This window comes from Clytia hemisphaerica, unplaced genomic scaffold (genome assembly GCF_902728285.1).
Source record: "Clytia hemisphaerica strain Z4C2 unplaced genomic scaffold, Clytia hemisphaerica genome assembly, whole genome shotgun sequence".
Lineage (NCBI taxonomy): Eukaryota > Metazoa > Cnidaria > Hydrozoa > Leptothecata > Clytiidae > Clytia > Clytia hemisphaerica.
In genome coordinates this window covers 2,090,567-2,118,171 of record NW_027103968.1, presented here as the reverse complement: position 1 = coordinate 2,118,171, position 27,605 = coordinate 2,090,567, and the positions used below count along the sequence as shown (strand labels likewise).

At 34.7% G+C, this 27,605-nt stretch overlaps 1 protein-coding gene and 1 long non-coding RNA gene across 2 annotated transcripts; both read left to right on the top strand.

The window, feature by feature from the left end:
* The first annotated feature begins 5,514 nt into the window (after window positions 1-5,514).
* LOC136810563 (uncharacterized) lies at window positions 5,515-11,490 on the top strand. The gene is made up of 9 exons (XM_067067126.1): window positions 5,515-5,667; window positions 6,330-6,504; window positions 6,995-7,240; window positions 7,784-7,899; window positions 8,321-8,427; window positions 9,006-9,288; window positions 9,908-10,081; window positions 10,641-10,891; window positions 11,241-11,490. The coding sequence occupies exons 1-9, from the start codon at window positions 5,515-5,517 to the stop codon at window positions 11,488-11,490; spliced, it is 1,755 nt and encodes a 584-aa protein (XP_066923227.1).
* On the top strand, window positions 11,489-12,724 carry LOC136810532 (uncharacterized). Its single transcript, XR_010847126.1, has 3 exons — window positions 11,489-11,564; window positions 11,804-11,863; window positions 12,557-12,724. It is a non-coding gene; the product is annotated as an uncharacterized lncRNA (long non-coding RNA).
* Window positions 12,725-27,605: the final 14,881 nt, after the last annotated feature.

Sequence of the window (27,605 nt, the reverse complement as noted above, 5' to 3'; positions counted from 1 at the left end):
TAAAAGATTTCTTGCACGAGCAAAATTTATGTCATCGAGGTGACAGCAATCTAATCGAAGACGGTTATAAAAGACCACGCCCTGTTCGTCACGAGCTCCGAACACAGGAGAGGGTTTGGGTCTTAGAAACTCAAAGATTAATTGACACTGAAGGGAGATTCCTTATGCAATCATCTAGGTTATTCCACTCTGATATACAGTAAGCAGTAGGCCCTGGTAAGGATAAAAAAAGTTCCGGAAACGCTCAGTTCGAATATTATATATATGATCGTGAAGTCAACATCAATCATTATCAATCAAAATATATTTTATTTCTTTTGTTCACGGTATTATTTCACCCTCACGGGACTGTTAAAGTTGATCTCTGTTTGCCATGATTTAACTATCATGGATTGATTGCAAAAGCGGTAACATCCCTTATTAGTGATGACATTTTGTAATAGTATAAATTAGATGTGTTGTATCTAAAAAATCACTTGAAAAAGGCACGTAAGTTGTCGAAACGTCGTACTTAAACTGTTTTAATCTTTTCGTTCTTTTTATCTGGAGCAGTTTTTACTCTTTTTGTTTGAAATATATAATGAAAGAAAAAAAACGTATAATTATAAAAATATTAGTGCCTTTTTATGTTTCATCTTTATTTTATTTCGTATTTTCAACACTTTCTCTCCTTGAGGTCAGATCTCTGATCTTCACCATATATATAATATATATAACATAAATTGTCGGTAAATATTCTCGTTAAATAAATCTTTCTAGTGGGCTCGCGCTCGGACTGGAAACGTGGATGATTCAAAATACGCAAATCACCAAACAATAGAAATGCTTTTCCTACTCTCTCTCACCTTATCGGACAAAAAAATGTCGGACAAAAGTGACGAAATTTTTTAGAGTTGACGAAAATTTTGTCCGACGAATAATTTAGTCCAACGAAAAAAAAGTCCAAAAAAAAAAGTTTTTTAGGCTAAAATTTGCGTTTTTTTGGACAAAAGTGACGAAAATATTTGTGGGTGACGAAAATTATGTCCGACGAATAATTTTGTCCGACGAAAAATTAGTCCGACATTGTTTTGTCCGATTAGGTACTTCGTTCAAGAGCAGCCGTCGGCGGCTAGAAAATACAAAATATCTGTTCAGGAGGCCTTCTTCTCCTGGAAAAATTTATCTGTTCTTTTTCCTCCGGGCTCCTGGAATAATTATGTGTTCATGAAGAAAATTTGGATTCCTGGAAATATATACCAGTTCTAGTGCTCCTACTGGAAAAAATATATGTTCTCTGATGCTCTCCTTGAAAGCTTTTTTTACATGCTCTCCTAGCTAGAAAAATCAAACTGATTCTTATTATTGCTCCTGGATTTATTGGACAGAGTCGTGATGCTGAAAAATCAGATTGCTCTTGGATTTTTGGAACAGATATTTCCCTGGTTGTTTCCTAGATTTTTTGGGGGTGTTCGGAAAGGAAAAGTTCCCTGAATTTTTCCCTGAAATTTCTTCTGCTGGAAAAAAAGAACAGATGTTACGATAAATTCCTATTTCTGTTCCTTGATTTTATGTTTTCACGTTGCCGTTGCCGTTGCCGTTGTCGTTGTCGTTGTCGTTCTCCTTGTGATTGAAGTCCCTCGAATTGATGAACTTGTTCCTGCATCACTACAAAAGTGTGGTTTCTTTCACCAAAAAAACAATTAGTAGAGGATCTTTTTTATTCAATTAGTGAAAGTAACCATTCATTGTTTTCCTCCAAGTTATTTGAGGTCGGAATTCATATTCTACCAGGAGAAAATAAGGAAAGAAGTCATGGGTTGAAAAAAAGATGTAATAAAGCCGAGGCTTTATTATATCTTTGGTTAAAATTTTGAATGTTGATCAAATTTGAAAGTTAATTCTGCAAGTTTCAGAATTTTTTGAGTAATATGGTTTTCAGGAAATGAAATTTGTTCCTTTTAAGAGTCTGGAACAAAAATAATAATGTTTGAGTCATTTCTCACTTTGAAAACACCTCCTTTTTTCAATTGTTTTCGATTTCGGAGGTCATATCAGGGTTGCGTTTATTCTGGCCGATTTATTTTCACCAGCCGCCAAGCAAAAATATTCATTTTCGTCTAATATCGCGCGCGCGCCGCGTGGAAAATAATACTGGGCGTGCTGCAGGTGTTACGCCTTACGCCCTTCTTACGCTCCTTCGCTGTGTATGTTACACAAAACAGGAACCCACAAACACAATACAACAAGAGGGATCCCGGGATGCCCAACAAGAAGGGGAATGGCACTAAAGAGGAGAGCGGTTTTCCACGTGCTCACTGCTCCATGCTTTATAATATCGATTGTATTCTGCAGGTGAGCCTCTTCTCATCCAGCGACTGGTCTAGGTAAGATAATGATTTTTCAATTTCACATGCGTTAATCTTTAAAATAAAATCAGTAATTAAATTATGTATGATTGCAGAAATAATGTCATGGGAAACGAAAATTTGTCTGCTGCTCTCAGGCAGGAGCTATCTGACTCTGTATCGAATGTAACTTCTGATTTTAACTTCATATAGTGAATTCAGAACAGAAATGTACATCATAACTTCTGAGTTGCAAGAACAAGATGGTACAATTGGGTTTGTCAACAAGGAAAACAATTTTGTTGCACTCACTAATTGGAGCTTGAAAGTTGTGGCATCTGTCAAGTTGCGGGGTTCTATCATTGGAGTTGTTGTGGAACACCCACCAAGAAATTCAGCCCAACTAAACAAAGGGTACCACTTTTTTGCGGAACGTGCGTTTGAGCGCGCGCAGCGCGCTCAAACGCGCGTTCCGCATCCTTTGGCAAGATCTGCGTACGCGGGACGTAAATTTGTATATGTGCAAAAAAATGTCCCCAAAACTGCTACCTCCAAAATGAAAAATATCGACTTTGCTCTGAATTGAAGAATGGTACCTGTTTAGCTAGCGAAAAGAAGCATTTACCTCGTAAATTTTATTGAAAATTAAATTTAGTAAAACTTTGGTTCTGATTTTGTCGTTTTTTGTTTTTAATATACATACTTTTGAAAAAAGTAAAAGTGGTACTAAAATTATATCGAGTTTGACTATCCAATCAAGTGCGAGATGTCTGTTTTTGTGTCGTTGCTGCTACTTTCACTTTTGCACACTTGCGAAAAATAAACAAAGATGGCGATTTTTGTCAAGGCAGGATCCTGCTGATTTTTTAAGCTGGAAGGCATCTTTTGCTTGTAAAATGACGTTGCTGCTGTTCACACTTATTGGAAATTTTAAACGAGTATCATTCTTGAGGTTTTTTAACCACTTCCTCTGGGAGAGGTGAGAGCTGTCCTATCCTCCACTTGCTGATGGTGGTGGCTGTCATGCGTCAACTGCTGAAATTTTCCATAAATGGTGTGATGGTTGTTTACTTTGTGGCATTCAAACTTCATGGCACATTTTTGTGATAATTGATTGGAGTAACCATTACTATTACATCAATTAATCTCATGGAAAACTATTTTTATTGCTTGATCAAACCAAATATCTGCAACAGCCAAGTCAGATTTATAAAAAAACATTCGGATTTCGAAATATTTTAACTTTTTAGACCCTATGATTTTATTGGAATTATGTCATGGTTAAACTTAACATTCAGCGGGTATTGTTGCCAAACAATGATTTTTTTTGTCACATTGTCAGCCAATACTGTACTGTTCGACTATTCGAGTAACACTTTTACGAAAAGGATCATACGCCATATCGAATATTGAGTGATTGTGGTCAGTAACATTCCTTGAGGCTGATTGAGGAGGTACGCTGCTGTGAAGAACAGACAAAATATTTGCAGGAGTTGCTTAATTATTCATCATGGCATTAGAAAGACTTTGTTGTGGTTTGAGATCAAGCAAACGCTTATTTGTTATTATGTACGTATTAATGCAACACAAGAAGGGGGTCAATTTGTGATCATGTTTTGTGACATGTGATGTTCAATGGCATTTATAACTTTTACATATACTAAGGCAGCAATCACTAATACACTTCCATTTTATTTGAATCTTTTTCAGTTAGTAGTAGAAAATTTCAAATTCTCTGGTGCTGGTGATCATTATTATTCAGCTCAAACACTTTAAATAATTCCCAAATAAAATAAGCACTTTTGAAGCATTTTCCTCAAAACTCTTGAGCGTGTTTTTGGTGAATTGAAATGAAGATGGTTGTGATCGCCGCCTTAGAATATACTTTAAGTGGATAAATTTTGGCGTGGAATTAATTTGGCAATTGGCCAAAATACAATTTTTTGACGGGGATTTAGCTAATTTGACGATAGATAGATCAATTTCATAAAATTGCCAGAATCCGCCAAATTAAGTTCCTGCCAAAATTTCTTTTTTCCGCCATCCGCCAAATTAAATTCCTGCCAAATTAATTTTTTTTTAAATATGATCTCTTTTAAGGTGTTTTTGCATTTTTTTTGCAGTTTTTACGCCATTTTAAGGATAAAATTTTCATCCATCCGCCAAATTAAATTCCTGCCAAAATTTCTTCCTTTAAGGTATGTGAATTTTTGCATTCCGTGAGTTTCTTAGTCTAAACTGTAATACCCCTATGTTATTACGTCCATGTTACAATGCTATACTCTTTAGAGTTTTAATTTTTTATTTTTGTTATTTACTTTTGTGGAAAGTTGTATTGAACAGAATGATATTCTTGTACTTTTAATCAGGGAAATTTATTTAAAGCTACAAGTATTACAAAATCGAGCACAAATGACTTTTTGTCTTCTAATTTTCCAACATCCTCTTTTTTGGCATTATTGTTATGACTCGCTAATATATTCTAGGTGAAATGTAAGGTCTTATTAGTTTGTTCTTAGACTAATAAACTAGTCGTTGAAAACAGACCCATATACAAAAAATCAAGCTCCAAATAAAAAGAATCGAAGGGGTGAAGTTGCGTCTCTTTTCTGAATTTTTCCTTTTCTCTCACGGGCGCTGAATATTTAATTAGTGTTTACATTATTTGATTGACAGTTTTATTATAAGGTTATAAGTAATAACTGACTAGTTTACTACTAGTCTAGTTTGTTCTTTAAATTCTGCATATTAATAATGGAGTCAATTTCTTGTACATTTTGAGATTTCTTCGCTTTGCGAAAACAGAACGCTCGTTCCGCAACCCCTTTTATGTTGATTTAAGATTTCCATTTGCACTTAAGCAGACATAAATTGATACTGTCAGGCCATTAGAAAATATCGTGCCATCCAAAAGGAACAAAAGGGATATTCAGTTTGCGAGGTGAAGACTATATATGTCCAAGCCAAAAATCAAAAACTGACCCTTAGAGAATTTATCTCCAAAATTTTGACATCTTTGAATTTGAGACCCTTTGAGAGAGGGGGAAATTTCGATTTTCATGATTTAGGGATCTGTTCAGAGAGTGGATTGGATTTTTGTAACACGTACTAGATTGGATGAAATTCCTATGTCAAACTCGTGCACTTGCCTTTTAGTGATTACACTTCATACATCTCGATGAACAATATGTCATCACAGAATACAATACGATCCGCAATGAATGGAAGTGAGGCTCTCTGGATAGCCCCATCTAAAGACCAGTATCTGCCAGCCTATTTTTACAAAAAGGCAATGGATTATGAAGATAGTCCTGATCCTGCAATTTTAAAACCAGTTACAGTAAGGATTCGGTTCTTTCTTTCTACATCTACACTTTTTTTATAACAACCAGTAAATTTTGGCTGAGGCTCAGTTTTTCTTAATTTTTCGAGAATCATAAGCTCAAAATGTTCTTATTGAAATTTAAATTAAGAACATGATGTTGAATTTGAAAATTCCCATTTGAAAATCCAACGCCTATAAATGTGTCTTATCTTTAGTATTTTTCATTCATTGATGGGAAATCACTTTGAACCTTCTCAGGCTGAGCTTGTTCTTAATTTGTTCTTAGTTTTTGGCCCAATTCAGGTTCATGTTCTTATAAAATTGTTCTTATAAAAAGGAAAGGGTGTGGCATCTAAAACCTTGTGTTTAAGCTTTGTGGTACTAATACTCGTTCAAACTTTGTTTTGCCAAATTGGTCAAATCAATTACTTGAGAATTTATTTTTGTAACTAATTTACGAAATAACTAATTGCAGACTAAAATTTGTGCCGTTCTGGCAAAAAAGCAAAATTTGATACCCACAAAAATTAGCTCTTGAGTAGTGACAATTTTTTCAAATTAACTTCAAGGATGTGAATTTCCCAAAAGAACAATACTGACCACTGCTTTCACACTAGGTTTTTCAATCTTACAAAATTAAAGTTAATTATTATTTATTTAATTATCATTATTTTCAGGCCTATGGCATTCAGAATATTGATGAAGTGGAAGTGGATACCTATTGCTTCCCTAACAATATCGATGATGTATTTTACACTGTTAAGGATGGAGTTGTTACCAGAGTCAGTGGGATGGATGTTGGATTAATTGTTGTCAACAAACCATCTGGTAAAGGCAAAGCTTCAATGCCAAGTAGGTACACCTTTTTAAACTGCAAATAATTTAAAATATTAGTAGTGACTCCTAAAAGTTAACATTTGATACTAGGGAATCAAATCATTTTGATTTGTAATTTAATTGAATTAATCAAAATTTCCATCCTTTTCTTGATTAGTTCCATTAGTTCAATTTATTGTTTGATGACTTTTGAGGGGATGTAGAAGAATTATGTAATTACGGAAATCTACTCTTTTACTCTCAGAAATATTACAAAATATTACCCGTATTTCTTCTGGAAATCTAGAATTTGTTTGGTTTGCAAATAGATCCAGGGATAACTGGTTAAGATGTAATGAGTATGAAGAAAATTTGTTTCAACAATTTTGCAAAATTAGCAATTTTTCACTTAAATAATTGAACATTAAAAAATGGCAACAAATTTCCTTTTCAAAATCTATGACACTGTGATCCTCTATTCCCTAGAATGAAAACTAACCTTGGTATGTCTTTATATTGCCTACAGGAGACCTTGTGAACGGAGCTGGTCCAATCAGGAACTTATTGGAGATTCTCAAAGGTCCCATGGGGTCAAATTTCCCATCCACTGTCGCTTCATTTGCTGCTGCTGCAATTGCAATGCATTTCTCAACAGTAAAGTCAGTAAAGCAAGGTGTCCCAGTTCCAGCATTGGTAGGGGAACCTGGATCAGGAAAATCAAGTATTGCTGTTTTGGCAATGGAAGCCATTGGTGTCCATACCGCTCATGAAAGTAAGTTGTTTTCATAAAATTTGATTTTCAGCTCTTACTTTTTAGCAATGTATATTCCTCATTCCTTTTGAAGTGCAAATGCAGAAACTCAAAGAAATAAGCCTTAAACCATAATGCTTAAACGGGGGGGTCAAAATAAACAGGTGGTAGAAAATTTTCAAATTTTAATAAATGAGGGTCTTAATAAGGTCCAGAGGTTGGAAAAAATTAACAAGCGGGGGGGGGGGTTAATCAACGCCTGAGAGTAACACCCTAAGAGCCCAATTTTGAAAGACTGATTTTGAAGTAAGTTACACAGTTTTTTTTATATAAGAATTCTTTTATAAGAATCACAAAACTCAAATTGGCAAAATTTTGAGAATTTTTTAGGAATAATGCTGAGCCTTGTTCAAATTTTTTTTTTCAGTCAAAATTTTTGTTTCTTTCCTCTTTTTCGCACATTTAAAAAAAATTATCCTTGCTTTCTTTTTCAAATTTAAAAATCATATGAGGCTCATTTCGATTTATGTAATCGTTATAAAATACTGTTCGATTTATGTTTAGATTGTACTTATAATGGAATGCTGAAAATACTTGAAAAAGATTGTATACCAATACTATGGGAAGATGTCGATCAGTTTAAAATATGTGAGCAGATCTCGATGCAAATTTTCAATCAGGTAATTAAAAGTCAATATGTCCATGAATAAGGAAATCTGAATAACATTATTTCATATGGCAATAATTTTAAGTTCTTTAAAAAGAGATTTTTGGGATACATTTGGTTTCATTTTTTGTACATGTTGCAATTCTGTGTAATTGTGACTAAAAACTTAACAGCAAATTCTCGCTTTTCTTTTTATCGTTCAATTTCCGTCTTTGAATGTTGAAAAAAGAACCCAATCAGAAATCATCATTTAATTCATTTTCTCTCTGACATTTTTAATTACAAGAGTAAGAAAAAATACATCTAAAAACATAAAAAAAACAAAAGAAAATGAAATTATAACCTGTAAATCTCTGTAAAAACTTTATCTCTCCACTGCTAAGTTTTTGATCATACAATTACAATAGTAATTTAAGAACATTTGGTATTTTCAGGGCAAGAAAGTCACAGCAGTAAGTTCGGGAAATCCACCGAAGTCTCTTCCCATAATAACCAGCAATGGATTTCTCAAAGATGCGCCATCTGAGATGAATGTTAAAAGGTAAGGATCATTTGTAATAGTTTCTCTTTGACTGAATTTTGATTACTTTTTTAATGCAGAGTAGTAAAAAACACTGCTAATTTGTTTTTGTATATTATACAATGTTGCAAGTAACTCAAAAAATTGCCAGGTCATTTCATTTTTTTATGAATGTCATATCAATAGTTCAATCAATAGTTCTCTGGGCTCTTTCGGCTAATCAGGGTTTGTGAAAAGAGGATGGCAAATGAGCTAATTAATCATTATAAATACAAAGAAAAACTATCAAATCTCTTTCAAATTGAATTATTTTGTGTGTTATAGCATTGGGCACATAAAAGTAAGTAGTTCATGATACATTTGAAAGTGCAAATCTAATGATTTCAACACATTTAAAATAGGACGATGAAGTGTCACATCTCTTGGGAGTACGTAATTATTCCACTTCCACTTTAGATACGAGTTTTGATTTGATTGTTTGAAGTTTTTGAAGAAAAAAATTTCTTCTTTAAAATGGCAATAAAGTTAAGTCCAGCCTTACATGATTCTTTTGGAGGAAGTCAGACTTCTGAGTTTATTTATCAATTTCTGTTTTATAGATTGATTGGAAGAATGGTTATTATACCATTTCAAAAAGTAGTCTCAAAAATTGAAAGCGTGCAAAGTTTACTGGAGTTCGAGTCGATGCTCCTGTCAAATAAACACATCGCAACCAATTGTTTCAGCTATTTTCTGCAGCTGAAGAACCATATTGCTGATTTCAGCTTGAACAAAACAGATTTCACACTGCTTAATGATATTTTGCTGGACGATTATGAAAACCATCAAGCTGACCAACGGACAATTAAGAACTACAATTGTCTAATGTTTCTAATGAAAAAAGTGAGTTTGAATTGCAATTTTTCTCTTGTATGCAGTTGATATAATTTTCAAGCACTGTTTTACCACTGTTATTGGGTGATAAAAACTCAATTTTGTGTGTGAGGAGATTCTTTGTTTACTGAAAAATACCGGAAAAGAGTGTATGTAACACTACAATCAGAATTCACCGGTTCTCAGACCACCATGAAAACTTCTCAAAATTTCAACTGATTTTTGCCAAAATCCTAGGGATATTCTCAACTTCAGTTGAGCTAGTATCTGACTAAATATGTATGTCTGTCTGAAAAACTTTTGGGCAGCTTGGAGACCTCAAAAATAATCTGATTTGGCTGAAATTTTGCACATTTGTTCCTTGGGTGAATACCTGGGGCTGTTTTTTCCATGTTTTAAAAATTTTCATTTTTGAGGCCTGGTGACGAGTTTTCGCACCAAAACACGAAGCTTAAACTTTCAGTCCCAAAAAAAAATAGTTATTAGCATATTTTAAAGAATACTGAAATTATGTGTCTTACAAAGTTTACAATTGGGCTTCCAAATAATTTGAAAGATACTGAAGTTGAGCCTAAACAATAGTTTTGACGTTTAAAACACAAACTATTGTAATTGTAATTTTATTTAGATCCTGGAAGATAGTGGCTGTACCAATGAAGAAATATCATCGATCCTCAAAAGCTTCTTTGACCAAGCCATCCAAGCACATGACCCGGAGGCACATGGGTTTGGAAACGAAATTGAAATGAAAGGCAAAGAAGCACTGACAAATAAATTAACTGAAGCATGCACCTCTCCAACAGTAAGTACTACTTGTAAAAAAAGTCAAAACAATTGTTCACAGGAATGCTTGTTTTTAATTAATCACATTGTGTCAAAAGTTTGATTGTTTAGTGTCATGACACATGGTTTGCATGTTTTACTAGTACTTATTTATGTCCCTTTAACCCTATTTGGCACATCCCCCTGTAAATTTATTTTTAAGGTTTTGAATTGCTGCTATTGTCTTAAAGTTTCAGAAGTTATATTTAGCCTCATTTTTAAAAATAATTTTTGTCAACCCACATTTGGTGAATTTTAAAAATTAAACCCAATTTTACAAGGTAAAAGGCTGGCTTTTTTTGAAAACTAGAATCTCTGATATCTTTCCAACCAATAAAGAAACAGTTGAATTTTCTCAATATTATAGCATTATTCCCTCCCCCATTATTTTTTGCACATGTCAAAAATGTGTTGGTTTCTTATGAAATAAGTTTTGGTATCCTTGTGACTTGTCCGCGTATTTTACTATTGTTTCCATTTTTTTGTATTTATATCTGAATAATTTTTTTATCGGGTTGCTTATTCATTGTTTATTTTAGAAGTTTCCATGGTTGCGCATTAGTGCGCGCAACTGTTCTTCATGTGGAGAGGTGCTCATGTTTAACTACACGAAGATTTGTGAGGGGCTAAGCAATCAAACTCACAAAAGTGTGAAGAAATTTATTGCCCAAAATGGGTGCATGAGGCGTACTCTGAAGTACTGGGTGGATGGTAAGCAAAAGCCGTGCTTCCATATCAAATTGGCTTCAATAGATGATGATATTGTCACAAAAATTAAAAGTAAGCTATGGTTTGAATTGTTACGTTTTATTACTTTTTTGAGAATTTTTCAGCACCCATTCATACTATATTAAAAAGTTATACTGTTGGAAAGAAAAGTTTTTGCAGAATACTTTAATTGATTTAAAAATTGATTGAAATTTAAAAAAATGAACATTTTTCTACTGGTTTAGAAATCACTCTTTACTCACCCGCGGACTAGAAACATACAATTTTTTACAGATGGCCTAGAAAAATCTAAATGAGAGAATTTAAAAAAGTAAAGTGTCCACATAATTTTGAGAGAGACTAAAGTTGACATTAACAATTTTTGTACCTATAAGGTATGTGTATGTATTATGATGAATTTTGCTCAAAAGGCTTGCGATAAAAGAATTGTTTATAATTGTTTATAAAAAGCCAACACAAATGAAACAGCCGACACAAATGAAACAGCCGACACAAATGAAACAGCCGACACAAATGAAACAGCCGACACAAATGAAACAGCCAACACAAATGAAACAGCCAACACAAATGAAACAGCCAACACAAATGAAACAGTCGACACAAATGAAACAGCCAACACAAATGAAACAGCCAACACAAATGAAACAGCCGACACAATGAAACAGCCGACACAAATGAAACAGCCAACACAAACGAAACTGCCAACACAAACGAAACAGCCAGTGCCAATGCAGGTATATTAAGATCCTCTCAATAATATTCCATAGTAGATATTTAAAAAGAAAGGATAGGTTTCTAGGATATATTATAGTTTTGATTTGAAGAATTAAGTTTAATGGAATTTTGATAAAATCGTACCAATTCTCATGAGTGTTGCTCATTTGAGATGAATCTTGTCAACTTTCTTTAGATGTCAGAGTTGGATGTGTAATCTAATCTGATTATCTGAGTAAGTGTTTTATTTAATTTTTAGGTCATTGTGGCAAAAAGCGTCATTCACAAAGCACTGAGGAAAGTGCCAAAGTTACAAAAGGTAATTACCGTATTCCGTCCATTAAAGCACCACCCTCTTACCTTAAGGGAAGAAATTTTCGCGAATTGAGCTCTCAAAAATTGCGTGTTTCGCGGAAGAAATTTTTGCGAATTAAATAAAAATACAACTGTTTCAATCATCCGTTTTGCAACAAAAAAATAAGTAAAGAGCAGTTGTCATACTACAAAATATGACTACAAAATGTATTTAATCACTTTTAGATCCTTTTGTATACTTTAATATATACTTTGTATACTTAAAAGCGTAGAAAATGGGACAAGAAATAAGCAAATCAGGCCATCAACATGCTTGATCTTAAGATACTGCTGAACAACTAAGATCACTTATTTTGAGAGATTTCTAGCTAAAATTTTGAAGTTTTTGGAACAAATCTTTTTCTATATTTTACAAGTTTTGGATGATTTCAGTCATTCAATGGTTAGATTATGGTCTTTTAGGCCCAAAATTGAAAAAATCCAAAATCCCAGACCCCCAATTTTTCAAAAACTATTTTTTTTTGATTCGATTTGTCTTTTGAAACGTTAAAATGAGGGAGCATTTTTAGTTCTTGAGATAAAGGTTTTATTCCAGTTTTTCACTTTCTGGGCTTTCGCTTCTCTAGGCTGGTCTCGCGCCATTCTAGCCTTGTTTTCTTTACATTCGATTATTCAGCATGTTGATTGTTTTATTTAGCCATGCGGCTGCTGAGAGACGACTTGTCGAAAAACGAAAATGTAACAGGAAAAAGAAGAAATACACATCAACATTAACGTTGGACATGGAGTTTTTATTTTTTTATCTTTGCATTTCGGTGATTTTAACCCACTGTATAGTTTTATTTTTAACCCACGTATAGTTTTATTTTTTAACCCACTATATAGTTTTATTTTTTAACCCACTATATAGTTTTATTTTTTAACTTACTATGTAATATAGTTTTTAAGCTTCTGTATATCTTAAAAAAGAGACTAAAAATATACAAAATAATGATACTATTCAGGTAACTCTTTTTCCGCCACTAGCTCACCATTTCGAGATAAAGTTAGGGCCAAAAATAACGCCAATCATAACAAAAGTTTAGGAACAAATTCCCCAACCAATTTTATAGAGAAACTTATTTAATGCCTTAATGGGATTATTGTTTTTAACCTTTTTTTTCGGCAAAAAAAGCATGAAATAAAAATTTCGCGATGATATAGAACTCACAAACCTTACGAAATCTTTTCAAATATATATGGACTCGCAACTAAGGAGTGCTGCTAAGTCTTTGTGGGGATTATCCAAACACTCCAAGAATGACCTCAACAAATATTTTGATTTATTTTCCACCTCTAAGCAAAACGCTAACCTAAATAAATCTTAATACTGGGTATCCAATATATGTTATATTTGACCCTCGCACTTCTCCGTTGATAAAAAAATCTTCTCAACTTAACGTTTTGATCATTTTGTAAAGAACAAGCTGGATGCTGCTTTGACCTTCCTGATATGATGAAAGTTAGATAGAAATAAGGAGAAAAGTGCCATTTTGCATCAGTGTGCAAAATTTCATGAAAAAATATAAAGTACAGCTCGAGAAATTCAAGCAATACCGTTTTATCCGGTGAAAATCGGCTGTTCCGGCGATTTTTAGAAAGTTCCGGCTTCGAAAATCAGTTTTATTGACAATTGAATCATGCTTAATGGTGGTCATTGTTATCAATAATGTTTTTAAGTGAAAAATCAAAGAAATGTTAGGAAAAAAGTCAAATGAAAATCTGCAAAAACGGCGATTTCCGGCATGTTCTACTAGCCGAAAAAAATATTTCCCGAACAACCGGACACAATTATTATTACGCGTCTTTTGGCAAAAAATTGAAAAAACTAATGATAAAATCTCGAGAAAATCCGAAAAAAATACTTTCTCCGTCATATTTCCGGCCCTCTAGCGACCGGAAAATATATATTTTTGAAAATCGCAACCTCGATTCCAGGGCGAACGGTCGGCGGGTGTGCGGGAAAATGATGAGATGCAAATAGGCTATCTGGTAATAGGAAGCCTACCTAAGCGTCATATCTAATGTCAGAAAGCTTATCGCCCTGGGTACGAGGTTATGAAAATCGGGCTCCATCACATTTTGGGTATTACCATTTTGCATCATTGTGCCAAAAATCAGAAAAAAACTAATGAGCTAATCCTGAGAAGAGCTGGTAACAGACGGACGAATGGACACAGGTTAATTTATAAGACCTCCACGTAGGTCCAAAAAGAAGACATTACGATAGAGTGCATGGCTCCGCCCCCCCCCCACTTATTTTGGGGGGTGTAAATCTTAAATTGGCCTAAAAGTGGGTGGGAGCTGTCTCATTTTTTAAACTCAGGGGGGACCTAAAAAAGTGGGGGGAGCACTAAAGTTCTGGGGGCTAATTAGAAAACTGTAAAATACCCCCTCACTATTGTTTTGGTTAATAAGTTAAGGATTTTTCTATTGAACTTATCTCTTACATTCTATCAAAATGTAGGCTAAAATGGCAGATTTCTACCCTTAAAATTCCAAAATTTTCTCGTTGCCCAACCATGGTGGGCAACATTTATTTAAATTTTCAATTTGGACCCCCGACTTTTAATCCCAACCCGGGGCCCATGGTAGTTCAGGTTCTTGAAATTTATTATCATCGTGGCTTGTATAATCAGCATTTTGCCAAGATATGTAACCAAATATTTATGCATTTTTATGATGTACATGAATTCGTTCTTCTCTTCCTCAGTTGGTTGACGTGCCATGTTGATACGTAAAAAAACTAGTAATAATACTACCAGAACTGACAGAAGCTTTTTTTGCTGGGACCTGAACCTTGAAAGTAATTTTTGCAGGGACCTGAACCTTTATATTTCAACTGGGACCTGAACCTTACTGAAAAGTGGGGGGACCTAAATCGTAGGGGGGACCTAAATTTGTTGGGGGGACCTAGAACCCCATTCGGAGCCATGGAGTGTTTTATTTGGGTTAGTTGAAAACCTGGCCTACCTCTATGGCTCAGCCATATGGCCTAGCAAATATTCGCGAAACTAAGACTGAAATACGTAATGTTTTCATTGAAATGTCAAAAGACTCAGAAGACAAAAGAATTAACAATGAAAATCCAGGAAAATTCCACAATAAACAATATAAATCCCTCTTAAATCGATCTTCCAGAGGCGCACATGCTTTTCGCAATCGTCAATTTTTATAATACAATCAAAATTTTTGTTGATCGGTGTCATTTTGTCAAGAAAATAACAAATGAAAAATGACTTTCCTCAACAGCTGATGAAAAACGGGACTTCAAAACGCTACTTGCTAACTGCTTTAATGGGTGGAACTTCCCATACAATCGAAATTTGTGGTGGTTTGCTGGATCATAACAAAAACCAAAAGTGATTTTGCCCCATAAAATATATTCAAAAAGTGAATACAAAGAAATGTTCAACAACACAAAAACACTTTTACATTTTTGGGGACTCCCATTTTCTAACCTGCGACGAAGTCATCTCCTTGTCAATTCTCACGATGTAAGTAGACGTTTTCCGCGAAGGGCCCTAGACCCGGCCGTTAGGCGCGGACGGGTTGAGGGGTCAGTCACGGTAACGTGAATTTACAAACAAAATTTCCCGCCCTTCCCCAGACATCCCCCTTCCTTCCGTCACTTGTTCTGTGCTTGTTAAAGCAAGATAGATGTTCTTCCTTCGTTAATTTTTAATTTTTTAAGACAAAGAAAAACGAAAAGATTTATTTTATTTTATGCTTCACAAAAGATTTTTAAAATGTACATACTTATTATATATACCACATTTTGGTGATGAAAGAGACTATAATAAAAAAAAACTTTAATAAAACTGAAAGAAAAAAAGAATGTTCTTTTCTTTTAAATGAAATCGAGTGTTTCTATTTTTAAATGAAGACATTCTATTGTGAATTTATTCGAAAACTTCTTTGCAATCTTTTTGTTTGCAAAAAGAACAGGATGTCTTCATTTCACTTTCGTTTGCTGTTTAAAACAAAACAACATTTAAGCTATACTTTCAAACCGCGTATACCATGGAAGTGCCACAAACTACGACCCCTATTATATGTATACGGCTATAGCCTTTAATGTTCCTAATATACTATTGGGCAGTCGTTTTGAACTTGTAAACAATGGATTAGAACGAACGTCCAAAGAGACGATACATGATTTATTGACAAATTGGAACTTGATCAAAAAAGAGAAATTAAAAAAATTATTAGAATCCAATATTGTCAGATCAAATGTTATCTTCGTACGCGCCCACCGTACTACACCTTACAATGTATGGCGGTGTCTCCTGTGCTAAGAAAAACAAGAATTTTGCACTGTGCACTGGCACCATCACCCTCATTGTATCAGACAAAAGAGACACAACAACAAAATAACACAGTTTTAAAAAGTCATCACTTAATGCTAAAAATCTAAAATATTTCTAAGACATATATATAATAGCTGGCAACAAAATAAACTAACTGCTAAATGTTCAACAAAAAGAACACTTTAAAGTCATAAAAGCTAATGTTTAAAATATAATACACGGAAAAAGTTTAGAAATATCGTTCATCATTTTAAATATCAACAATGTTTCTCTACAGTGCATTTTAAGATTTCTAGACCAAAATGTAATCTTAATCAGGATAAAAAAGAAAACCAGATTGCTTACAACGCAAGCATTCCTTTAGCCGATCACTCCACAAAACGCGGATGACTGGACAGGTGTTTTCTATGGCAACGTGACAAACTGAAATTTTTTCAAAATTAAGGAAGTGTCGAATTTTATAAATTTGCTGTAATGAAACATAGGTGAAATTCAAACTTTTGACTAATGTGTAGCTCAAAAAATCTAAAAATTTCAAGCAAAAAGTATTGAATATGAAAGCAACCGTCAATAATATGTTCTGTTCGTGTCCACCGACCAACTCATCTTTCTGACCAGTTCTGGCTTGATCCATTGGAATTTAGATCTTAAAAAATCCGATGAAATTTAATGACCGACCGACCAAAATGACAATGAACTACTATTACTACTACTGCTACTACGCACTCATGGAAAATATTTTAAAAGAAGAAAGAAATTATAAGTGCATAAAGCTAGCCACCGAAATGACCATGCTTATTCTAGCCACCAAAATGACCATGAACTACTACACACTTATAGAAAAAAAATGTTAAGAAGAAGAAAGAAATTATAAGTGCATAAAGCTAGCCACCGAAATGGCCATGCTTATTCTAACCACCGAAATGGCCATGAACTACTACGCACTTATAGAAAAAAACTTTTAAAAGAAGAAAGAAATCATAAGTGCATAAAGCTAGCCACCGAAATGACCATGACCACATTCTTACTTTTTAATGACCGACCGACCGACTTGAAGATGTGCCAGGACATTGAAGCAGAAAAAATTATTGATGTAACACCAAAACAAATATGAACTAAGAAATGAAATATGAACTAAGAAATGAAATAAAAACAAATAGTAGGCAAAAAGGCAGTTAATCAAAAGTTAATCACAAAAAAGCCAACAAATGTATATTGTTTTCAAAATGTTTGGCCAACATGAGGAAAATACTCTTTCCCAAAACAATTAGCGATGAAAATTATATTTTGTATGAGGCGTTGAATCTGTCGTGAAAATTCCTCATATAATATTGATAAAAAAAGGCTTTTAAAGCAGAATTTCCTTCAAATTTATACTGCTTTTCTAAATCTTTTTATTTAGATATTGACCTATAAATCAAAGAGACTCTTATGCTAAAACTCTGGTTATATACCGGGTGCGCCACAAAAAAGTTTCTCTCTTTAAAAGTAATTTTTTCGAAAACTAAAAATTTTAAAAGAACCATTCCTATTTTATTGGAAAGAAGAAAGATAAACTTAAATTTTGATGGGTCATTTATTGAATTCGATTCATTGGATCGAAAGTTATGCTTAATTGAATAAAAAAGTTACTTTCGGAAAGTGCTCAAAAACTTTAAAAATCGACCTATCAAATTAAACAGAAGCATAATTACATGATATATAAGTATTTTCGGTTCAGTCATTATAAATGATAATTAGCTGTCTAAATGACCTTTTGTTATTTAAAGAAAGGTTGAATTTCAATGAAAGGAAGAAAATTCGTCGAAAAAGGCCAAAAAATCTAGTAGAATTCATAAAAATACATCAAATATGGGTTTCGAGGTAGATCCAGCCTTACATAGACTTTATCCAGTCTAGAACCAAAAATCTCAGGAAAATTTCGGTAAAACTAAATTAAATTAATTTTGATGAGGATTTTAAACCCTTTCGACCCTTCAGTTTCAAAATTTATCTGTTTAGTTAATGAAAAATGCTCTTAATCATGTAAAGGCTATTGCGATTGCCAAATTTAAAATAAAAATTTGATAGGTCGATTTTTAACGTTTTCGAGCACTTTCTGAAAGTAACATTTTTATTCAATTGAGCATAACTTTTGATCTAATTAATCGAATTTAATAAATGACCCATCAAAATTTAAGTCTATCTTTCTTCTTTCCAATGAATTAGGAATGGTTCTTTTAAAATTTTTAGATTTCTAGAAATTTGGTTTCAAAGAGAGAAACTTTTTTGTGGCGCACCCGGTATAAGTGATGTGATAAATATATACTTTTCTATGTCGTTAAAAACCTAAAATAATTTTGCAGTATGATAAATATATACTTTTCTACGTCGTTAAAAACCAAAAATAATTTTGAGGTGTGATAAATATATACTTTTCTACGTCGTTAAAAACCCAAAATAATTTTGAGGTGTGATAAATATATACTTTTCTCTGTTGATAGAATTAAATACAAATAGCCAATGATTTGTGAAAGACATAACAGCCTCTACTAAAAGAGGCATATACAACTAAATGTGTTAGTGTTAATCAAACAAAAGCAATTAAAATATAATACTAGGAAATAATAATAACATATAGCGCAATAAAATGTGTAAATAATAGTCAAACGTATAGAAAATTCCCTATAGTTAATACTAGTACCATGAGTTGATGGGGAGGGTGGAGAGCAAAAATATCCCAGGAATAGCTGTGAAGGACTGAAAAAAGAGGCTGAACAGGTACCATGTGCTCTTTAAATACTCATGAGAGTGAGACTGAGTGAAAGAGAGGCTGCCTAAAAGTGAAGCTACTACAAGAGCACAGATAAAAACATAAACACTATGAATCCAAAACCTGATACATCAGGCACTTAAACACCTCGAGTAGTAAACGACACAGGGTACCTGTCGTTGGTACATCTCAGTGCTTCTAAAACAAAACTAGCATGGGCTAGGACAAATTTAATTATTTCTAGGTTGACCGTATTTTTGATGAAATTCTACTGGACTCAACCAGAGTTTCAAAACGATATGAGGGATATTAATCATAGATTTGAAGCCGAATGTAAGTAAAGGAATATCTGCAAGTTACACCATCTGTTCTTTCTTCAGCCAAGGAGGTATCCCATTACTTTGAGTTTACCCTTGATTTGGTTTATCGTTTTAGCTTTCAGCATAAGGTCTTCTGTAGATAATTTTTCTCCTGAGAAAAAGTTATAAGTTTTATGTATTTCTTCAACTTCATAACAACCATGAATTCGAAGCGTTAATTCAGAACTGACATACAAACACACCGTCTCATTTAATGACCAGGGTCCTTGACCAAGAGTCACAGAATTCTGTGTAGAAGAAACGTAATCTTCCGTTCTTTTCTTTTTGTAAGTTGTGTGAGAGTTCGTGGCTCTACTTTTAGATTCACACGAAGAATCCTTTCTTTTGTTGTTTTGACCAGCTGGGTTAAGACAGTTCAAGCACGAGCAATTGATGCAACTTAGCCCTAATTTCAAACATTTACATTTTGATTTCCGCTTTCCTTCAACATTGACACATCCAGAAACACATTTGCACCCTGAGGGATCCAGCACTACTTTCTTGTTATTTCGACAATTTCGACATTTGCATTGCATGCTGCACTCTTTGCCACTGCATACACAAGGGCATTTCCTCTTGCTTGTACTCTCTGTGCAGCCTTTTTTACAGTGACAAGGAACTAAAAAATTGATAAATAAAATAAGCAACTTTGAATCAACATGCATGATGAAAATCATATGCTAAGATAACCACAGCAGGCATGTAAGAATTCAAAATAATCTTAAACAAACCTAAGAACAAGTAGTTCAACTCATTATGAAATCTCGAGGATATTTTCAGAATCTATTGACATAATCCAATTTTTCGGGCCATTTTTGGCTATAATCGGCAGTGAAAATTTTTTCCCCAAAAGAATCAGGTTCCATCATATGTTAGTTAGGGTATCCAGATAACCATATTTGTGCAAAAAATCCAAAAAAAACAAATGAACCAATTTCGAGAAAACCCTAAAAAACCTTTTAGTTGATACAAACTTTTTGACTGGCTATTTCAATCAAATGGTTATTGAAGACCAAAAAATATAAGTGAGCACAATTTTAATACGAAAATGTATCAACAAAGTAAACTTACCGTGAAGTTCCGATTCCGAAGTCAAATCTTTTTAAGTGGTTTTGTTCCCATAATGCGTCTGTTCTCTGAATCATAAGACAAAATGATTGGTTTGTCTGTTAATTGATGTTCAGGGAGAATGGTAAATACAGATAGTCGATAAAACGGTTGAATAACAATGATAGGTATTTTGAGTAAGTTACTGCACAAGTTGAGGATTTGAAATTGCTTGTCTTCATTCATTTCATTGTGGTCTGCCACATCCAAATTCAAGCATGTATTTGAACTGAAACATATAGATAGTAGATAGTAAATTTTTCTACTTATGCTATATACTTGAAAAGTTACAGGTATAATCACTATCACATTTCAAAATTTTCCTGAAAGTTTTATTAAGTTTGCAAATGTAGTTTCAGAAATATGGTCTTTTCCCTAAGATGAGTGAAAAATTACTTGTTTATAGAATTGACGTCAATATTTCATGGTTAAAATTGAAATTAAATATAATGTTTCAATGTTTCTACTTTCAACGATGTTGCTGATATGTCCATCCTGAATAGTAAACATCCAATCATTTCTTGGGTATGTCTTGTTAATGACAGGAAACAGTTCTCTTTTCAAACAGGTCTTGTAAGTTTGCACTGGAGATATGCTTAGTATTTACTTAATTATTTTATCAAATTCAACCTGAATATGCTTATAACAGTTATGCTTATTTTGTGGTGGTTAGCTCAGTTGGTTTAATGCGCACCTTAAAAATACAAGGGTGAGTCAAGGTACAGGTTTGAGCCCTGGGGACTGTTACTGAAATCTCATAATACTTCTTCCTTCAAAACTTTAATCATCAAAAAGTCAAGTTTACAGCATAAGGATCTGATCCTTATGCTGTAAACTTGACTTTTTGATAAACAAGTTTTGAAAAAGATTTTCATTGAAAAAAAAATTAACTGGGTACATCTGAAATTCCTTTATTTAATACTTTTTGAAATCTTACCTTATACACGATGAGTCTTCATCAACCAAGCCAGTCAAACCAATGCTTTTGAAGTATTGAACCAAAGGGCAATCAGTTTCAAAACTCACACTTTGATACAAGTGAACAATGATCATCTTTATAAAGTTGAGCCCCTCCATTGGATCTTGTTGGAGACCAAATGCACTGAGGTTGAATTCTAATTGTGTGTGTTGGCCGACAGTGCAAAGTGATGAGGATGCATTTGCTCTTCTGAATAAGAACTCTGGATTGACATGTCTTAGCTTTATCATTTGCTCGACCGCAACCAGTGTTTTCACAATAACTTTAATTTGATCAAGTGCTTTTTCGATAACTACTTTCTCTTGTTCATTCTTTTGATTCAGTTGTGATGGTTTGTTTATCTGTTTCACAGAGTTCAGCATAGAATCTTCAATCTGACATACTGGATCCTTTTTGTCAAAATCAATATGTTCAGGAGGAAATACAGGGATAATTGAAACATTACATGTATGCGGCTTCCCATCGATCTTGCTGTTATGATAGTAGAACAGAACAAATAATATTGATTCCATCAGTTCTGGACTTATAACAGTTGCACCTGAAATTCGAAATCATTAATTTTTATTACATTTTTGGCAGTACTACCTTATTTGTAGAAATTTTTGGATTGCGCATATTAATTTTGGCGCTCAAAAGATTTTGTTAATATGGTTTAACCTTTTCCACGCAGACTACGTATATATACGTTTCGAAAAGGTTGTTTTACCGGTACCCAGTCTTTTGGCCATAACTCCTGACCACTTGAGATTTAAGGAAAAAACTTCTGCTATTTTTTGTAGCTGAGAAAATAAGAGCTTTCCAACTCCCCAAAAAGTTTGAGATAAAAAATTAAATTTGTCTTGCCTTCTTTTAGGGAAGAACCATGCAGGAACCCTACAAATGATATCTTAATCGTGGTGCCCTTGGTGATAAAAAACAAAATAAAACTTAAGCATAAAAAACTTTTATTGGGGAGTTGAGACCCTGAGGACACCATGGTTCCCATGTGTGTGAGGTAAGAGTACAAACCTCTCAAACAGCTTCGATTCAAGAGTCGATGCAATCCTTCATTACCCTCGGTACCATGACCAACACCAATATCTGATAAACATTCTTTATTGACATGTTTTTTGATTGATTCAATTGCCTTATTAAAATCGTCTTTCTTGGATTGAGGAAGATTTGAAATAAATTCTGAATTCAGTAATATGAAATTGTCAATGTTACTCAGTATTTCATCTTTCTGGGGAGTAGGTTTTCCACGGGATTGTTCTAAGTCTCCAGCCGCTCGAAAAACAAGTCCAAAGTCGTTTAAAAAATTTCTTGTTTCAGTACAAAAATGATTCACAGGGATCGTGTTCACAACCCTTTGAACACCATGAAATAAATCCAATCTCACCAGTACGTCACCAAATATTTCAACATAAAATTGTCTATCTTTACAACAATTATCTGTTAATATCATAAATATTTCTTTACACCTTTCGTTCAAATTTTCCAAAATACCCCTTACTTCTTCATGTGTCGTGGACGAAGTCATTTTCCACGAAGCAATTCTTAATGTTTCGTCCAATACAATGAACAGTTTTTTTTCGGCTCTAACGAACTTTCCATCTGTTGACCTGAAACCCCCAACATTCTTTCCAACCTTAAATGTATGATCCACTGAAATGACATGTTCTGGTACTACTTTTTCCAAAGCAAGCATGTAGGAGTGTTTTTTGGACTGAAATATATCAAGGAACATAGTTTCTAGCTTTGATGGAGATGGAAAGCTCATCAAAGGATTTGTCAAACCTTTTAATGACCCAAATTGCACTGCTTTGATGTTTGCAATTGATTGGGCTATTTGGCTGAAGTTGTTACCACTTACCAACATTTCAAACAAAAAATTGATCAACTTAAAGGAGTAAGCAGATCGATGGTATAGCTTGTAAGGAAAACTAGTTGATACATTTCTATCAAGTAGGTCCATAAAATCTCTTGACCCTGAAGCCATCAAGCAGGGATGTTCCTTGTTTGAGCATTTATAATACCTTTGAATAAGAATAACGTTGTAGAATAAACAAAACACCAATCGTGGATTCAGCCTAGAATTAGGTGTTGTTACATTGCATGTCCAATCAGCACCATAAAATTCACAATCATGTTTCAAACATTTAACGGTAGTGTTCGTGAAAGCTTCCAAAGGGTTCCAGATAAAAATATGCAAAGGAGTTCCACATTCATATTTGTTGAATAAAAATTCTTCAAAATATCTTGGGTTCTTTGGGTCAGATTTGACACTTTTCATTAGTTTATTGATTGTCTGTTGATATTCATGACCTAATATAACCATTTTTTTGCATATTCCTGAGAAATAAAAATTGAGTTATTAACATTAATAAATCAAAGTTATTTAAGATTTTGTAGAAGATCATTCTCTACTAAAGCGATGATTAGCAAGACTCTCAAAACCAAGTTCAGAATAGAGTTTTTCTTGAGAAAAAAGCCTGTTATAGCAAGGCAGACATGCATTATATTGAATAGACTCTAGTTTACACACAATAGTAGAATTACCAGGATGGTCATATATGACATCCCCATAGTCTAAATACGGTCTGATGTAAGATTTGTATAATGTAAGCAGGGATTTTATTGGTACATGCATGTGAACTCTAACAACACTGCCATACTTTGTACGGTACATGGTGTTTTTAATGTACGATATGGGAAAATCTACGGTGTTTTGGCATTCTAACCTAAAATTCCACCGTATAATACACTCCAAAACCGCCCACCAGACAACACCGTACAAAGAACGGCGGTGTCCAGGGTCGTGAACTCTATTAGAAAGAAGAAAGAACAGAGGACCAAGAATTGAGCATTGAGGAACTCCTGCCTTAATTTGTTTCCACTCGGAAGTTTTACCATTCAAAACAACCCTCTGACACCTCTGGCAGAATGCTCAAAAGGGAAAGCAAGGGGCCAGATCCCCAGTATGGAATCTGTGCAAAAGCCACGCCGAAGATGTTTTGAGGGTAAAGACAGATTACGCTAATCTGAGGGCATTCTCACTCCGAATATAATCAGCGTACTGTGCACAAATTCCAGACTGGCCAGATCCCCTGTAAGATTTGAGTTTTAGATCAAACCCTCATTCATGTCAAACTCTATCGAATACCTTTGAAATATCTAGGAATACTCCCGTGTCCAAAGGAGGATTAGCATCAAACCCTGTGAAAATGTCATGCATTATGGATAACAGCTAAGAGACACAAGAAAACCCTCCCGAAAACCATACTATATTGACATGGAGAAAAAAGGTTGTTTGAGGAAATTTTTAGAGGGGAGCTTGAAACAGGTTTGTCAATACCCTAGCATGGAGACCTCTTACTTCTTTTTTTATGATTCTGATGAAAAAGTAGCATGGTTGCACCAGTAAGTTTGAATTTAGGCAGTTGATAAAAAGAACCAATCAAATTTCGCAAACTTCTTGTTTACTTTTCCTTGTTCGTATTTACTAAATCAAAACTTCTTCATTTTTCTTGGCCAAGAAATATAGTAAAAAAGTCCAGCGACGAAGGTAAATTTTAGCCGAGGATGCCATTTTGGCATCCTCGCTGCAACTCAGCCACTATATCAAAAGTAAAAAAAGTGGCTGATTTGTCTTAGCTATCAATACCCCTGTACAGTTTAAAAATGGAATAGCCCATTGTCAGGTATAGAAAAATCTGGGGTTTTTTCATTAAAAAATCTGTTATGAGGCGGAAATCCAAGATTTCAAAAATATTTTCTAGCATCATTGATTTTTCCCATATTTGCAACCACAAGCCCAAAAGGGACTGATGAAAAATTTGATTGCAACACTTTCAGACATTAAAGTAAACGTTTTTAGAACAAACATGTTTGGGAACAATGTTATGATGGTTTAAATTAATCCTCCAAAATTGCATAGTTTTCCATTTTTTGGTCATCACACATCTGCCTTTTACAAGAGAAAAAAATACTTCAAACAAAAAACTATTGCGTTCTTGCCTTTAAAGAGCACCAGCCTGTTTTTTTAGAATTGATTCCTTTAGAGCTGTCCCAGTATTGATGCTGATAAAACAGGATATATCTTCCACAACCAGGTCTCCATACATCAAGAACTCCCGCCATTTTGGGCTTCCTATCCCATGCCACCGGAAAAAAATCCTTCGAATCGTGGTCACTCGATTCATGCATCTTATACCCTCTAAAGCTAAAGAAAATATTCAGTGCGTGTGGCCCGACGATTTCCGTTTAGCGGGCAAACAGAGACACGAGGTTAACAAGGAGACGGAGAAACAAGAGGAACACAAGGTGACGGAGGAACAGGGGAACAAAGTCTCTTTTTGGCGTTAGAGAATATAAGAAAACACAAGGTGACGGAGGAACAGGGGAACAAAGTCTCTTTTTGGCGTTAGAGAATATAAGGAACACAAGGTGACGGAGGAACAGGGGAACAAAGTCTCTTGTTGGTGTTAGAGAATAAGAGGAACACAAGGTGACAGAGGAACAGGGGAACAAAGTCTCTTGTTGGCATTAGAGAAGAAGAGGAACACAAGGTGACAGAGGAACAGGGAAACAAAGTCTCTTGTTGGTGTTAGAGAAGAAGAGGAACACAAGGTGACGGAGGAACAGGGGAACAAAGTCTCTTGTTGGCGTTAGAGAATAAGAGGAACACAAAGGTGACAGAGGAACAGGGGAACAAAGTCTCTTGTTGGCGTTAAAGAATAAGAGGAACACAAGGTGACAGAGGAACAGGGAAACAAAGTCTCTTGTTGGTGTTAGAGAAGAAGAGGAACACAAGGTGACGGAGGAACAGGGGAACAAAGTCTCTTGTTGGTGTTATAGAATAAGAGGAACACAAGGTGACAGAGGAACAGGGAAACAAAGTCTCTTGTTGGTGTTAGAGAATAAGAGGAACACAAGGTGACAGAGGAACAGGGAAACAAAGTCTCTTGTTGGTGTTAGAAGACAAGAGGAACACAAGGTGACAGAGGAACAGGGGAACAACGTCTCTTGTTGGTGTTAGAAGACAAGAGGAACACAAGGTGACAGAGGAACAGGGGAACAAAGTCTCTTGTTGGTGTTAGAGAGAAGAGGAACACAAGGTGACAGAGGAACAGGGGAACAAAGTCTCTTGTTGGTGTTAGAAGACAAGAGGAACACAAGGTGACAGAGGAACAGGGGAACAAAGTCTCTTGTTGGTGTTAGAGACAAGAGGAACACAAGGTGACGGAGGAACAGGGGAACAAAGTCTCTTGTTGGTGTTAGAAGACAAGAGGAACACAAGGTGACAGAGGAACAGGGAACAAAGTCTCTTGTTGGTGTTAGAGAAGAAGAGGAACACAAGGTGACGGAGGAACAGGGGAACAAAGTCTCTTGTTGGTGTTAGAGAAGAAGAGGAACACAAGGTGACGGAGGAACAGGGGAACAAAGTCTCTTGTTGGTGTTATAGAATAAGAGGAACACAAGGTGACAGAGGAACAGGGGAACAAAGTCTCTTGTTGGTGTTAGAAGACAAGAGAACACAAGGTGACAGAGGAACAGGGGAACAAAGTCTCTTGTTGGTGTTAGAGAAGAAGAGGAACACAAGGTGACGGAGGAACAGGGGAACAAAGTCTCTTGTTGGTGTTAGAGAAGAAGAGGAACACAAGGTGACGGAGGAACAGGGGAACAAAGTCTCTTGTTGGTGTTATAGAAAAAGAGGAACACAAGGTGACAGAGGAACAGGGAAACAAAGTCTCTTGTTGGTGTTAGAAGACAAGAGGAACACAAGGTGACAGAGGAACAGGGGAACAAAGTCTCTTGTTGGTGTTAGAGAAGAAGAGGAACACAAGGTGACGGAGGAACAGGGGAACAAAGTCTCTTGTTGGTGTTAGAAGACAAGAGGAACACAAGGTGACAGAGGAACAGGGGAACAAAGTCTCTTGTTGGTGTTAGAAGACAAGAGGAACACAAGGTGACAGAGGAACAGGGGAACAAAGTCTCTTGTTGGTGTTAGAGAAGAAGAGGAACACAAGGTGACGGAGGAACAGGGGAACAAAGTCTCTTGTTGGTGTTAGAAGACAAGAGGAACACAAGGTGACAGAGGAACAGGGGAACAAAGTCTCTTGTTGGTGTTAGAAGACAAGAGGAACACAAGGTGACAGAGGAACAGGGGAATAAAGAGTCATATCATTATTGAGATAAAAGAGATAAAAAGACACTATATA

Coding starts and splice junctions, on each gene's coding strand:
- LOC136810563 (XM_067067126.1), top strand. CDS start 5,515: ATGTCATCACAGAATACAATACGATCCGCAATGAATGGAAGTGAGGCT. Junction 7,241..7,783: donor TGTCCATACCGCTCATGAAA/GTAAGTTGTTTT, acceptor ATTTATGTTTAG/ATTGTACTTATAATGGAATG. Junction 7,900..8,320: donor CGATGCAAATTTTCAATCAG/GTAATTAAAAGT, acceptor TGGTATTTTCAG/GGCAAGAAAGTCACAGCAGT.